Source organism: Podarcis melisellensis (genome assembly GCF_964234715.1).
Source record: "Podarcis melisellensis genome assembly, chromosome: 16".
NCBI classification, from domain to species: domain Eukaryota; kingdom Metazoa; phylum Chordata; class Lepidosauria; order Squamata; family Lacertidae; genus Podarcis; species Podarcis melisellensis.
In genome coordinates, this window is record NC_138533.1 from 38538632 (window position 1) to 38551769 (window position 13138).

The 13138-nt window shown below is 45.2% G+C and overlaps 1 protein-coding gene across 1 annotated transcript; it reads left to right on the forward strand.

The window, feature by feature from the left end:
• Positions 1-1438: 1438 nt before the first annotated feature.
• GPN3 (GPN-loop GTPase 3) lies at positions 1439-11324 on the forward strand. Its single transcript, XM_081892821.1, has 8 exons — positions 1439-1579; positions 2686-2794; positions 4778-4945; positions 5529-5653; positions 7089-7204; positions 9041-9137; positions 9750-9878; positions 10867-11324. Exons 1-8 carry the CDS (start codon positions 1532-1534, stop codon positions 10927-10929), a joined length of 855 nt encoding a protein of 284 aa, XP_081748947.1. The 5' UTR covers positions 1439-1531; the 3' UTR covers positions 10930-11324.
• Positions 11325-13138: the final 1814 nt, after the last annotated feature.

Genomic DNA, 13138 nt, shown 5'->3' on the forward strand with positions numbered 1-13138 from the left:
ATTAAATTAAATTCAAAACAGTAACAATTTATTGTGCATTTATTCAAAATCCATTAAAAATATTAATTTTTATTCCATTCTTTTCCAGTTCTTTTTCTTTTTGACATGTGGAGTTACACAGAGTAGATCATATATCCTAAAGAATGGAAAAACCCAAAATTCTGTGAGATCTTTTGAGGCAAAATAATGTTAACAATTTTCAGATCTCTCTCTGTCCCCTGCCCTGCCCTGTCTTTTGCCAGAAGGAGGCCTACAAAATGCCACGCAACCATCTTAGGGGCTCCACTCTGCATCTGTGTAGGGCTCCATCTGCCAGATATATTGTCTTCTATTGATCTGGACACTTTTGATCTGATGGTGACTTCGGGCCGTTTCCCAGTAAGGATAACGAACACAACACCCCCATTATATTCTGGCCTTGTCTTCTTTGTCTCCCACTTGTAACCAAGAGTTTTGCTGAAAATGTTGTTCTGGCAGATGCACTGTTGCGTAGGTTGCTAACAAAACAAAAATAATTTTATTTTATGGGGGGGTCTATTGTGGGGCAGTAAATTATTATTTGCTCCATTGCTTACTTGATGTACTGCTTTCCTATTACTTACTAACCTCAAAAATGACAAATACTGTATCTGCACTGTTGCAGACATTTTTTTCCTGCATCTATCTATATATAATTTTTATAGGGTTTAATTATGTTAAAAGGTTTTTAACCAGTTTTTTTAAACCAATAATGTTCATATTTCTTGCAAGCCGCTTGCAAGGTTTTATCACAAGCAGGAAAATACGTAAAATAAATAATTTTGTTTTTTTAAAAATAATTGCGGGCACCTTAGAAGACCTATGGATTCATTTAACCCTGTGGCATTTGGATTTGTGTGCTCTGTATATGCCCTGATGAACACTTTCATACATATGTATTGTATCTAATTCAACTCTAAATATGTGTCGAGTTCAATGAAACTTAGTTCCAGGTAAGTGGATGCAGGATTGCAGCCCAATACAGCAATCCTATGATGCACCTTGACCCTAGAGTAAGTGCAGATGAGCTCTGTGGGGCTTTACAGGACATTTTTTTAAAGATACATGTGTGTGTGTTTCTAAAACCATCATGAGTTTGCTTTTATCACAGAAAGGCAGAGTCCAAAATAAATAATAAATAATATTTTTTTTACTGAATCAGAAAGCCCTTTTAAGGACTGGAGCCTCATTTGCAAAAAAACACACCCCCAAACCCCACATTTCCAACCCTCCGGGGCCAAGGCATGAAATAAAACCCAGCCCCGCCCCCTCTTCAACACTCCAGAAGAGAGATCGGGTTCTGCCGACTCTTCAAACAGTTACTAAACCTGCTCAAAGGCTCCAAGTTTGACTTTCTGTGGTTGGGCCCTCGGGCTTGCCGTAGTTGCGGATGTGACGTGCAGACTATGGAGCCGGAGAGGAAGTTGAAGTGCGTGCGCGCTACGGATGGCCCGTTGGGCCAAAGTAGTGGCGCTCGGTCTTTTCCAGGAGCTGCGCTCGGAAGGAGGCCGAGATGCCTCGCTATGCGCAGCTGGTTATGGGTCCCGCGGGGAGCGGGAAGGTGAGTGCGGGCCGAGGCCTTGTGGATACTTTGGCCTTGACTCGAGCTTCTGGAAGGGCTGCTGCTGCATTAAATTATCCTCTCCAGCTGCCCAAAATTGCCGTCCTTGCTATGCACAGCAACGCAGTTTATAACCGATGTTCTTAAAAGCTTCTTCTTCCTTTTCTGTCTCTTTAAGGGGTTTTACCCCTAGTTAATCGATTTTTGAATTATCAGTTAAATTAACAATATAGAAGCTAACAAGAAGCTAACAAAACAGTCGTCAAAAACCGAATACAGAGCTTGGCAAATAAAGTCGGTGTTGGCTCGCCCAGTCTAATAAAGTCACCGTTCCAAAAAGTTGCATGTACAGTATTGATGGCAGACGAAAACCACTTTCAATCGATTTTACCATAGTAAAAGCTTCCTAGCATACTTTGGTTTTTAAGTGCTGCTTATTCCTGCTGCTGCTCTTCAGATGTTTTGGACCACAATTCTCATTGGCTGGGGTTGGCGGTAAAAATAAAAAAGGAACAGTGCAGCGAAAAGAGCAGCAAAAATTTAAAGGGGTAAAACTGAATGAAAGGGGGGGGGGGACTGGCAGTGATATCATTGCCTACAAAAAATAATAATGCCTAGAATCTTTTCTTTGAAAGTCCAAACTTGGTGTTAAAAAGATAGCCAAATGCAATTGAAACTGGGGAAAATAATTCCATAAATGGGGTGGCAGCACTGAGGAGGTCTTCTCCACAGTTCACATGGTAGAGACACACAGATGAGGCCTTGGATGATCTTGTCACATGGACAGGCTGATGTAGAGGCAGCTGTTCCTTCAGAGCTTTTCAGAATACCCATTTTCTCTGTAAAATTAATAACCGTGATGGTTTTCATAAAATTTAAACAAAATTCCTGTAAAACCACCTGGTCATGCCTATTAGGGACCCAGATAGATTGTGCTCAATGTTATTTGATGGAAAGCAAATGACTGCCCCATGTTCCAAAGGAGACTGTCAGCAGAGATGTCTCAATTATCTCCTCTCCTCAGATGTTGGATTCCTGCCCACTGATAGAAACTCTCCTGGTGGCTTTTGCTAGTTTGTTAATGCTCTGGATTTTTAAAATTCCAGAGCACTTACTGTTCCACCATCGTCCAACACTGCGAAGAACTGAATCGCTCGGTCCAGGTAGTGAACCTTGATCCCGCTGCAGAACACTTTGACTATGATGTCATGGCAGGTAAGGCCAAGGCTTGAAGCATATAGGGATGAAGCAGGTCATGGATGCTTTAGTTGTGATCCCTGCATTGCAGGGGGTTGAACTAATGGTTCTATGATGAGAATTTTGTTCTCACAGGATGAGTGCAATAGCAGCCTCCCACTCAAGTTCCCCAAAAACTGGTATTTTCTGCAATGCCCCTCCCTGCACACAGACCACTCACCTGGGAATCTCTGGAATCTTCCACCTCCCACATGTTATAGCTACTGAGCACCCTTTTCACTTTTTCTGCCCAATTATGAAGCCGCCACCCCCTCTTATTCTACAGCCGTTCTAATACTCTCGCTTTCCTCTTCACCTCCATGCCTCCTTTTTTTCACAACTCCCCTTTGCTCACCCCTGTTTTTACCTTCAGCCCCATATTTCTCCCTCCTTCTGCTTCCTTATCTCAATTCCCACTTGTACACAGACCACTACCATTTCCATGCTGCCAATTCTCCTATTCTGTGGCCTCTTTTGCACCCTCCCCCCATGATGATACATGTTATTGTATATTTAAGATGAATAGAGTCTTTAGTGCAAGCCTGTCAGTTAGCTTGTTTAAGGTAAAGGTAAAGGCCAGTCGTGTCCAACTCTAGGGTTGTGCGCTCATCTCACTTAAGAGGCCGGGAGCCAGCGCTGTCCGGAGACACTTCCCGGTCACGTGGCCAGCGTGACGAAGCTGCTCTGGCAAGCCAGCACCAGCACAGCACACGGAACGCCGTTTACCTTCCCGCTATAAAGCGGTACCTATTTATCTACTTGCACTTAGGGGTGCTTTCGAACTGCTAGGTGGGCAGGAGCTGGGACCGAAAGACGGGAGCGCACCCTGCTGCGGGGATTCAAACCGCTGACCATACGATCGGCAAGTCCTAGGCACTGAGGTTTTACCCACAGCGCCACCCACGTCCCCTTGTTTAGTTAGAGGTTAAATTCAGTTGATGTACATGTTTAGGTGTTTGGTTGTTAATGAAATATCTCTGCTAAATCACTTCATTGAATCTGGAACTGCATGTTGAAGATAACACATGGTATCAGGAGTAAAATACGTTGTGTGAACATACTAAGGAATATTTGAGGGCTCCACATCCTTTATCTCTCTCATATGAGGCAGCTGAGAAATGGCAGGGGGAGACAGTTTAGTGCAGTTGGACATTGAGGTCATCCTCTGAGGGTCTTTGCTGGTTCCCTCATTGCGAGAAGCAAAGTTACAGGGAACCAGGCAGAGGGACTTCTCGGTAGCGGCACCCTCCCTGTGGAATGCCCTCCCTTCAGATGTCAAAGAAATAAACAACTATCTGACTTTTAGGAGACATCTGAAGGCAGCCCTGTTTAGGGAAGTTTTTAAGGATTGATGTTTTTATTATATTTTAGATCTTTTGTAAGCTGTGTATAAATAAAATTGTTGTTGTTAACAACAACAACCAGAAGGGACGGAGACTGACATATTCCTCTTCATTTCTCCTAATGCCCCCTTGTTGCTCCTTCACAGCACTCCAAATGCCCCCTTAACCCCATCCACTTCCACTTGCCTCCTCCCCAATTCCTTCTCTTCAGCTTTCTTCTCCGTCTACAGAGCCTTAAAACACACTCTCTCTAACATACACACATACAGACACCCCTTCCTCCCACATGCCCCCTCATTCTGCCAAATGCCACTTTTTCCTTCACCCACTTCCAATTTCCCTTTCCCATTCCTCCTTTCTCTTCTCCAGTCACCAGCTGACTAAAACTGTCATGCACAGAGAAACCCTTCTCCCAACTCATTTACTACAGACATGAGGCTCCTCCTGCCCCCTCCTCCTTTTCCTGCCCCTGCCTTTTGTATTTTTATTTGTAAGCCACCTTGAGTTCTGGTCCAGGGAAAAGGCAGGATGTAAACATATATAATGCACACACACAAGAGAGAGAAATCAAGCAAAACTGTTGTGTCCCCCCCTTTTTTGTTTTTGTTTTTTGTTTCAGATATCCGGGAATTAATTGAAGTGGACGATGTCATGGAAGACGATTCTCTAAGGTTTGGCCCCAATGGTGGCTTAGTATTTTGTATGGAGTACTTTGCAAGTAACTTTGACTGGCTGGAAGGATGTCTTGGCCACGTGGAAGACGATTATATACTCTTTGATTGCCCAGGTGAGCAAAGAATCTTAAAATAACAAAGGCAAACAAAAGCTTAGTACAGTTGTGGGGGGAGCCCTGGTACACACACTGTGGGGGAAGAACCACTGCTTTGCAGCAGAGCGCTTGGGACCCCCTCCAGGCCCTGCCTCCTTCCACTAGCGCAACCCCTCCCTCAGCGCTGTTCTGCACCCTGCTTAGGTGCTTTTACCTGGCTGGAATCTGGCCTTGAATTGTGATCATTCCTCTTGCTTGCCTGAACAGAAAAAGATCTGGTGTGGTGGCGGGTGTAGGGGTTTTAGAAACCCAATTTGGCTTTTTTGTGTGGCTAGAATGTCACCTGCTCTATAAGGGTAAAAATCATGCCTGTTGCTCTGAGTCTGGACCCCACTTGCTTTCGCCTTTGTCTTTAAACCACTGTCATTTTTGTCTATTTCTGTTTTCAGTTCTTAATTATATATTGTTGTTTTTATTGGTCTCAAATAGGTTGGCTGTTTAAAAAATGAAGAGGTTTAGCCACCTTGAACCTTTTATGGAAGGGCAGGGTGCAAGTCCATGAAACGAATATATTTCTTAAAAGTTGTGACCCCTTCCGCAGGTCAGATTGAGCTCTACACCCACCTGCCAGTGATGAGGCAACTTGTCGAACAGCTTCAGCAGTGGGAGTTCTGCGTCTGTGGCGTTTTTCTCGTTGATTCTCAGTTTATGGTGGAATCCTTTAAGGTAACTTATAATTCTGCCCACCCGCAACAAGTGACAAATCTAGACACACACCCCTTTTTTCTTTTTATAGTCTTAACACAATTTGACATCTAAATATGACTCTTGAGGCAAATTAACCTGCTGTCTTAACCATCTGGCTGCTTGCTTTCTTGTATTGCTGTAGCAACTGGATTTCTGGACAGTGGAAGACTTAAGACTTTGCGCTGGTTCAAGTGGAGCCCCAATCTCCATTCCCCGCCCCCCCCCCCCGCTGGGCCAGTGCCACAAAAAGTCTCGCTGCACCATTCAGACACCAGTTGATGAGAACATAAATAAGAGCAGTGCACCTGGTTTTGCCCCAAGTCCTATCCTTTCCCCACAGTAACTCCCCAGATGCCTATGGGAAGGAAGCCTGTAAGCAGGACCTGGGTGCAGCAACCCTCTTCTCCATATGTGATTCCCAGCAACAAGAATCATAGAGTTGGAAGGGGGGATCCTGAGAATCATCTAGCCCAACCCCCTGGAATATGCAGCTGCCCATACAGGGATTGAACCTGCCACCTTGGTGTTATCAGCACCACACTCTAACTCAGGGGTCAGCAACCTTTTTCAGCAGTGGGCCGGTCCACCGTCCCTCAGACCATGTGGTGGGCCGGACTATATTTTGAAAAAAAACATGAACAAATTCCTATGCCCCACAAATAACCCAGAGATGCATTTTAAATAAAAGGACACATTCTATTCATGTAAAAACATGCTGATTCCCGGACCGTCTGTGGGCCGGATTTAGAAGGCGATTGGGCCGCATCCAGCCCAGGGGCCTTAGGTTGCCTACCCCTGCTCTAACCAACTGAGCTATCCCACCTCTGATATTCGTCCAATATCAGAGTACATAGTACATAGCCTTATCTTCCATGAATTTGTCTAACCTCATTTTAAAGCTGACAGCCATCACTTCCACTTTGGGGGAGTGAATGCCATAGTGTAACTATGTGTGAACAATTGCCTTCTTTTGTCTCTCCTGAATATTCCAGCATTGAGCGTCATTTGGTTCTGGTATTATGGGAAAGTGTGGAACTTTTCTCTATCAGCTTTCTCCACATCATGGATAAGTCAGATGGGCAGGGTACAAATAATAACATCATCATTATTATCATCCTCTTACTTGCCTGTTCTCTAAACTGCAAAGTCCCAATTTTTGTAAGCTTTCTTCACAGGGGAGTTGCTCCACCCCCTTGATCTTTCTGCTTGCCCTCTTCTTCACCCTTTCCAGCTCTACAATATCCCTGCCTTCATCTATCCCTTGCGACCTCCAGATGCCACCTATTTCACCCTGCTGAATGGCTGGCCTGAGACATCTCTGCAGCAGCGGTTAAACAGGTGGCATTTTCGGAACGGGGCACCTTCACATCTCTTCTCAAATTCTGTTCGTTTTTGTGTGTTTCCCTCTTGCTAGTTTATTTCCGGAGCCATGGCTGCCCTGAGTGCAATGATATCGTTAGAGATTCCCCAAGTCAATGTCATGACAAAGATGGACTTGCTGAGCAAGAAAGCCAAAGCAGAAATTGAAAAGTAAGCATGTGGAAATGCGGCCTTTTTGCCTCAATGCTGTGGGGCTAGATCTCGTGTTTTATTATTTATGTAAAATACACACTGCCTCATATTTCAAAGAAAATCTCTCAGTGGTTTGTAACATCCTAAAAATGTCGGAAATAAAAGTCAAATACCAAAATACAGCAGCATAGATATCAGTTATGTAAAATATCCTCTTAAATAGTAATATAAGATGAAACAAATAAGATGTGGGGAACACAGTAACAGCTAGAAGATCTAGAATCCCACAGAGACAACCACCCACCAAATACAGAAGACTCTGTTTGTAGGGAGCAGCAGCAGCACATTCAATTCTGCCACAATCTCAAAGCCTCCCTTGTCATGCTCTGGACGAAATCCCGGCATGAGGCTCAGGCTGCCCTATTTACCACATGTTTGGCAGAAAAGCTTTGTGTTTAAGATGACTCTTAACTGGAAAAAAATTAATGGTTAAGCGATGCAATAATAAAAAGGCGAAAGGAATGGGATGAGGAGAAAAAAAGTACTGTATTTTTCTGTGTATAAGACTAGGTTTTCTTCTTTAAAAGTAATGTCCAAAATTTGGCGGTGTCTTATAAAGGGGGGACCATCTCCCCCCATTTTCTTAAATCGGAGTCCCCCAAAATAGGGGTCGTCTTATACATGGGGGCGTCTTATAAACAGAAAAATATGGTAATTCCCATCCCTTTTTGTATGTAGCGAAGTTTATATAATTGAGACCTATCTGGGAAGGAAGGGACCGAGTGGCAGTTTCCAGTCCTGAGCAAGTTCAATTCTTGGCATCCCCCAGTCAGGCTGGGAATGACCCCTGCCTGAAACCCTAGACAGACACTGCCAGTCAGTGCAGACAATGCTAAGCTAGACGCACCAATGAACCTGTCTTAGCATATGACAGCATATTCCCAACCTGTCACTATCAACTCCCATCAGCTCCACCTTCCAGAACTGTCTAGGATAAAGTCCGCCACACTAGAAGACTTCAGCTTCCAATGAAGGAAGAAAAATGCAACAATGGAAGGGAGGGATGAAGATGTTCCCCACCCCCAAAATAAAAACGAATTTTTAAAAAAAGTCTATAGTGGTTCAGAAGAGCAGAAAGGGCTAATTTCTTGCCCTTCAGATGTAGTTGGATTAACTCCAGCTAACATAGCCAGTGGTTGGGAATGATGGGAGTTGGAGTCCAGAGGGCAACAGGTTAGCCACCTGGAGATATAGAGCATCTTTGTACATGTGGTGGAGGTTGACATCTGGTACCACTCACAAAACCTCCAGGGTTGGGTTCTTAGCCCTGTGACAGCTTGCAGTGGTTTGTGTACCTGATCCTGTGCACAGTTATTTGTGAGGGGAAACAGCCCTGGATTGCCGCTTAGGACAGGGACGAACTTCTGGGATCTACTTACATGTTTGTGGTTGTTTGGTTCGTTTACTAGAACGCCAAGATCTGCTGAAGCAGAGTCATTTGTCAAAGATGTACAGTTAGAATCCAAGCAGGTTGCTTGTGGTATCAGAACTGAGCTGAGCTCGCAGTTCCATCTCACACACATTCACACAAATCCACTCTTGATTTCAGCTGCCTGATTTAGGTGGGGAAAGTTGTTCTGTTAGCTGCTGGGAGTTGTAAATACTTGCTGATAAACTGCAAATCACCCAGAGATCTACCAAAAGCTCCTCATCGACTTCTTTCCCTGTGTCAGGGAACACACATAGAAATTTTGGGGTGGGGAGTAACTAGTATAAGGTGCAGCTAATGGACAGTTAGTATGAAGATCTTCTCAAACTGCTGTGTTTTTTAACTTTTCAACCAACACCTTCCAGGTATCTGGACCCTGACATGTATTCTACCCTGGAGGATTCTACAGATTTGCTCAAAAGCAAACGGTTTAAGAAGCTAACTCAGGCGATCTGTGGGTTGGTAAGTTGATGTGTTTTAAGATCCAGCAGTGGAGATTAGTACAGTTATAGCTCTGCAGTTGATACCTTAAAATTGCCACCTGCCATAACCCAATGCAGTAGCTTCTAGTTGTTGTTTCTTCTAGTTCTTCCTTTGCAGCTCTGGCTTTAATTTAAGCCACAGCTACAACAGAAGATTTTTGTTTCACGATTTTCCTGTTTCATCCACACCAAGAAACTGTGGTTAAGTCCCAGCTTCAGAACAAGCCAGGATCATAAACTGTGGTTTGAAGTTGGTTTGAGATCTGGTATTTTTGCATAGCCAGTAACCACGGTGTCCTGGTTTTGATGAAACAGGAAACCGTGGCTAATTGGAGACTTCTGCACCAGATCCAGGTGTGGTGCAAAGGGAGGAGAGAAGAAGGTGGACATGCAAACAAAAGGGTCGTTCATAAACTGGCTTGATTCACAATACAGTTGCCGGCCCATTGCCTATTAAAGCAGACTGTATCAGCATTAGTTGCCTCTCCCACTTGTAAAGCACTCTGGGGCTAAGCGTTTTGCCTGTTAACTGTTGCTGCTTGAAGCCGTTGCCACTCACTCTCTCCACATCTGTTTATTGCCTCTTTTTTAGATTGACGACTACAGCATGGTCCGGTTTTTGCCATTTGATCGCTCCGATGAGGAAAGCATTAATATTGTACTGCAGCACATAGACTTCTCCATTCAATATGGGGAGGATCTGGAGTTCAAAGAGCCAAAGGTAAAAAGTTCCAAGGTCCTCCTGCAACGTTAGTTAGGCTTCAGCCAGCCTTGAACATTAAGGCCACAAATTTGCCCTTAACCATTGTGGCTAGCAGCCATTGATATGACCTCCCTCCAGTACTGGCCACGCCCAGGAGGGGTGACCTTTGTGTCAAGGTAGACCTCAGCCTGAAAAGTGTTAGCTTCTGTTCGGTTGCAGGGGTGTTAACCAGAATAACCCTGAATTTGCCCCCTAAAAAGCATAGTCTCATGCATGAAGTGCCATTTTGTTCAGTGGAGTTTATTCCCAGAGATGCAGGTGGCGCTATGGGTAAAACCTCAGTGCCTAGGACTTGCCGATTGCATGGTCGGTGGTTCGAATCCCCGCGGCAGGGTGAGCTCCCGTCTTTCGGTCCCAGCTCCTGCCCACCTAGCAGTTCAAAAGCACCCTTAAGTGCAAGTAGATAAATAGGTACCGCTTTATAGCCGGAAGGTAAACGGCGTTTCCGTGTGCTGCGCTGGTGCCGGCTCGCCAGAGCAGCTTTGTCACACTGGCCATGTGACCCGGAAGTGTCTCCGGACAGCGCTGGCCCCCGGCCTCTTATCTTAAGTGAGATGGGCGCACAACCCTAGAGTTGGACACGACTGGCCCGTACGGGCAGGGGTACCTTTACCTTTATGCATGTACAGGGTTGCCATGAAAGAAGGCTGACCCAAATTGTGGGTGTTGCATCTTATTTTGGGGTCCATTCAGCATGTTCTCCATCTTCTTTAAATCTTGTCAAATGGTGAGAGAGACAAAAGAAAATACAACCTATCACCATTTTCAGGTAGAAATATTTACTCTGGTGTCCTCACTGTGGATTATGGACCATAAGAAATTTTGTGTGTGTGTGTTGGGGAAAAATCACAACAGGGTTTCTTCCTTTTTTTGACAGTGTGTGTATCTTTTGCTGTCTTGAACTACTCAAAATGTTAAAGGTTTGTGTGTGTTTTTCCCCCAACAGGAAAATGAGGAAGATAAATCATCTGCTTTTGATGAATACTTCCAAGATCAAGTGGACGAATAAAGATTTAAGGGTTTATTTTGTAAAAAGAAAAAGGACTCTTCAGATTTTCTATGCATTGTGTTTTGAAAACCACAAACTGCTTGATAAATCTCGGGCAGCAATTGAAGTAGGGGCATTTCTCCCCACCACAAAGCGTTTTAATATGTGTATGTGTGTGTAATACATTAAGTGTATATAATGCCGCTTCACACAGTTGTATTATTTGTAGAAGTGACTAGGCAAAGAAGGAGCATCATGAGAAATAAATTATTGACTCTCTGCATTTCATGGTTGCTTTCTGAGCTACAAAAAAGATGGAGCATTTCCACTTCAGCCTTGTAACCATTGATGGTGGTATTTACTTAAGCAACCGGAGCAAATATGTACAAATAAATTGGGAGTGTGTTTAATCTGAACTGAACTGCAGTGCTGTGGTCCTGCTGCTCAGCGCTGCCTTTCTGTCCTTTGTGAAGGACAGCAGCTTTAATAAAAGAATTCTCACGGTATTTTCAGGTCATTCCCTCCATGGTCCTTGCTGAAAATTAAGACAGAACTTTCCCTCTCCTTAGTCTCCAGTAAAACAGGGGTGGAGGAAACTTGTTGCCCTACAAATGATGTTGGACTCCAACTCCCATCATCTCCTGCCCATTGGTCATCCTGGCTGGGACTCAGGGAGTTGGAATCCAGCAACATCTGGGGGACCACAGATTTTCCATACCTGCACTAAAAGTTATTTCCCACAATCCAGCAGAACCAGTCCCTGCATTAACTATCATTTTGCTTCTTCTGCATGCCCGGGAAGCAGGAATATGTTGTTGCATCCTAGGCTATCTGGTGCACGCCTAGCTAGGCGTAAGTTCCATTGAACTCCATGGTGCTTCCTTTTGAGTAGATCCAGAAGGCTGCATTGTTAAGTCAATAAAGAGGTCAGTGTAAAGTAGCATCTTAGGCTGGACTCTGGAACAGGAAGGGCTGCGTCAGAAATGCTGCAATGGCCTTCAGTAAGCCCCACTTTCCAACCTCAAGGCACCTCCTTCCCCACTTATAGATAGGTGGGGAACAATAACAGTGCCCTACCTTACAGGGCAGGACACGGGTGGCACTGTGGGTTAAACCACAGAACCTAGGACTTGCCGATCAGAAGGTCGGTGGTTCAAATCCACGTGACGGGGTGAGCTCCCGTTGCTCAGTCCCTGCTCCTGACAACCTAGCAGTTCGAAAGCATGAAGTGCAAGTAGATAAATAGGTACTGCTCCAGCGGGAAGGTAAATGGCGTTTCCGTGCGCTGCTCTGGTGTGCTTGCCGGCCACATGACCCGGAAGCTGTATGCCGGCTCCCTCGGCCAATAAAGCGAAATGAGCGCCACAACCCCAGAGTCGGCCACGACTGGACCTAATGGTCAGGGGTCCCTTTACCTTTACCTTTAAGCCCCACTTTGCCAACCTCAAGGCACCTCCTTCCCCACTTATAGATGGGCGGGGAATAATAACAGTGCCCTACCTTGCAGGGCAGGCACGCCAACTCCTAGGGGCGAAGACAGCTTCAGGGCCCACCCCCAGTATATTTTTAGGCATTTAGCTCTGCTCATACGATGTCATGGTGGCCATGTCATGATGTTGCACGGTGTCAATCTGCTTCAGAGGATGACTCCTCGGTTACAGGGTCACTGTGTGGATAAATGGAGAGACCTTCCCCAGTTCTGGTGATGGTGGGACTCCAAAAGAGCCTCTCTTTCAGATCTTAATGAGGAGACAGGCTCATGTGAGAGGAGCTGGTCCTTTGGAGGGGGAGCCTGTGACCCTCCCTATCCTGCTGGACTACTGTTGGCCATGCTGGCTGAGGCTGACACAAGCCCAACAACATCTGGAAGGCCACAGCCTCCTTGACCTTGCTTTAGATATCATGGGTCTAAGCAAGCAACCCCTTGTATGCAAGCTTCACTCAACTTGTTGGGACTTCCTTCTGAGTAGACCTGCACTGCCGGACCCCCATTCACACATCCTCTTGCTCTCCACCACCAGCCCATGTTCTCTCCTAGATTCCTTGCTCCTGATGGACAAGGTCTGTGTGTGTTTAATTCAGATAAATATGAACAGAGCCAGCCCTACCATTAGACAGAGTGAGCTGGCAGGTGTTGGGAGTCACCCCAAACTTGTACAGCCTCAGGTGTGATGAAGGATGCTGTCCTTTCAAAATCATTGAAATAAGATCTAGCCACCAGTCTAGTTGG

Coding starts and splice junctions, on each gene's coding strand:
- GPN3 (XM_081892821.1), top strand. CDS start 1,532: ATGCCTCGCTATGCGCAGCTGGTTATGGGTCCCGCGGGGAGCGGGAAG. Junction 2,795..4,777: donor TGACTATGATGTCATGGCAG/GTAAGGCCAAGG, acceptor TTTTTGTTTCAG/ATATCCGGGAATTAATTGAA. Junction 4,946..5,528: donor TATACTCTTTGATTGCCCAG/GTGAGCAAAGAA, acceptor CCCCTTCCGCAG/GTCAGATTGAGCTCTACACC.